Source organism: Wasmannia auropunctata, unplaced genomic scaffold (genome assembly GCF_000956235.1).
Source record: "Wasmannia auropunctata unplaced genomic scaffold, wasmannia.A_1.0 LD336074.1, whole genome shotgun sequence".
Classification (NCBI taxonomy): Eukaryota; Metazoa; Arthropoda; class Insecta; order Hymenoptera; family Formicidae; genus Wasmannia; species Wasmannia auropunctata.
In genome coordinates this window covers 4,231,823-4,233,601 of record NW_012026816.1, presented here as the reverse complement: position 1 = coordinate 4,233,601, position 1,779 = coordinate 4,231,823, and the positions used below count along the sequence as shown (strand labels likewise).

The 1,779-nt window shown below is 38.8% G+C and overlaps 1 protein-coding gene across 1 annotated transcript; it reads left to right on the top strand.

The window, feature by feature from the left end:
* Window positions 1-991: 991 nt before the first annotated feature.
* On the top strand, window positions 992-1,423 carry LOC105449711. The gene has a single exon (XM_011689090.1). It carries the CDS (start codon window positions 992-994, stop codon window positions 1,421-1,423), a length of 432 nt encoding a protein of 143 aa, XP_011687392.1.
* Window positions 1,424-1,779: the final 356 nt, after the last annotated feature.

Sequence of the window (1,779 nt, the reverse complement as noted above, 5' to 3'; positions counted from 1 at the left end):
GTCAGTTGTAACAAATGTGGTGAAAATTACATCAATAATTGCCCGCTTATAAATAATCATTCATATGAGATTAATGCAAGAATGACCTACGCAATGCGTATTCTGGGAATTGGATTAAATGGTATACAGAAATTCTGTGCCTTTATTTTATGAATCTTCCGAAGCCTGTTTTTCAATCGACGTATCAGAAGATAGTAAAAAATATTATAACTGCGACTGCACTTGTAAGAGATCTAAGCATGAAGAAAGCAGTAGAAGATGAAATAAAACAAACCCTCGAACACCAAGAAAATAACGAGATTATTGTTTCGGCACGGTTCATGAAGGAAAAGAGGCTTCTCTTCGCTTTTTGGTTTAGTGACCCTTATCGGTTGGTATACCGGGCAAGTAATAGACGTATGCGTAAAATCTAAATATTGTAAAGCATGCAAATATTGGAAGAAGAAAGAAGGAACTGCTGAATACGACGAATGGGCTGAAAATCATGACTCAGAATGCCAAGCTAATCATACAGGATCGGCGGGAAAGATGGAGGTGGACGCAGTTGTTGAAATGTTTCAACGATCAGAAACTCTTTACAACGTTAAGTATGGTAGTTATATAGGCGACAGCGACTCAAAGACGTTTAAAGGTGTCATTGATGCCAAGCCATACGGCGATTTCACCGTTGCGAAAAAGGAATGCATCGCTCACGTCCAAAAGAGAATGGGAACACGGCTGAGAAATTTGAAGAAAAAAACGAAAGGTCTGGGAGGCCGTGAAAAATTGACGGGAAAACTGATAGATGAACTGACCATTTATTATGACCTGTCAATTAGAAGAAATACGGAATATGTTGACAAAATGCGTAATGATATTTATGCGACGTTATATCATAAGATTTCAACGGACGACAACCCGCAGCACGAAAAATGCTCGAAATCGTGGTGCTCTTGGCAAAAAGCGCAAGCTGCAGGAACTATCAATAATTACACACATAATCCACCAATGCATGACGATGTCTTCAAGGCTATTAAACCGATTTACGACGAACTCAGTTCTGATGAACTTTTTATCACGCTGCTTGGGAGGATTCACGCAAAATGTCAACGAATCGTTCAATTCTGTTGTGTGGTCGATCGCTCCAAAAATGACTTCAAGCGGAAAGGACATCATCAATATTGCGATAAATATTGCTGTAGTAACATTTAACGACGGATTATGCAGCATTATGAACATCATGGATGTGCTCGGCATTACCGTCGGCCGTCAATGTTACGAGTTTTGTTTGCAAGTCGACTCGCGCCGCATTCAACTCGCCGAGTCCTCGACGTCCGAAGCCGCCAAAATCAGCCGTCGCGCAGCAAAATCGGCCAAAAAGGAAGAAGAGCAGCACGACATTGATGTGGAAGGCCAGCTATATGGTGCTGGGATAGCAGAGTAAAGGTAAAAAAATCAGCAAGCCTATATCTTAAAAGTATCATGTAGAAAACACATTGTCAAACTTTAAACGCGTTTTTCTCGAAACCACGTTTTCAAACGCGGCAAGCAGCAGAACTCAAGTAATTTTTATCCGATTGACTTGAAATTTTCAGGGTAGCTTCTTAGATAGATTATCTAGTGAAGTACACACGATTATTAAGATTGATAAACAATTACATTTTTTATAAACAAATTAAACTCGATTTTTTAGTCGAAAAATCGCATTTTTTTTCAAGATGCTGCCAAATATTCAAAAATCAATATTTCTTAATATGCATGTGTACTTCACTAGCTATACTCATGTAGATAATGAAAAAA

Coding starts and splice junctions, on each gene's coding strand:
- LOC105449711 (XM_011689090.1), top strand. CDS start 992: ATGACGATGTCTTCAAGGCTATTAAACCGATTTACGACGAACTCAGTT.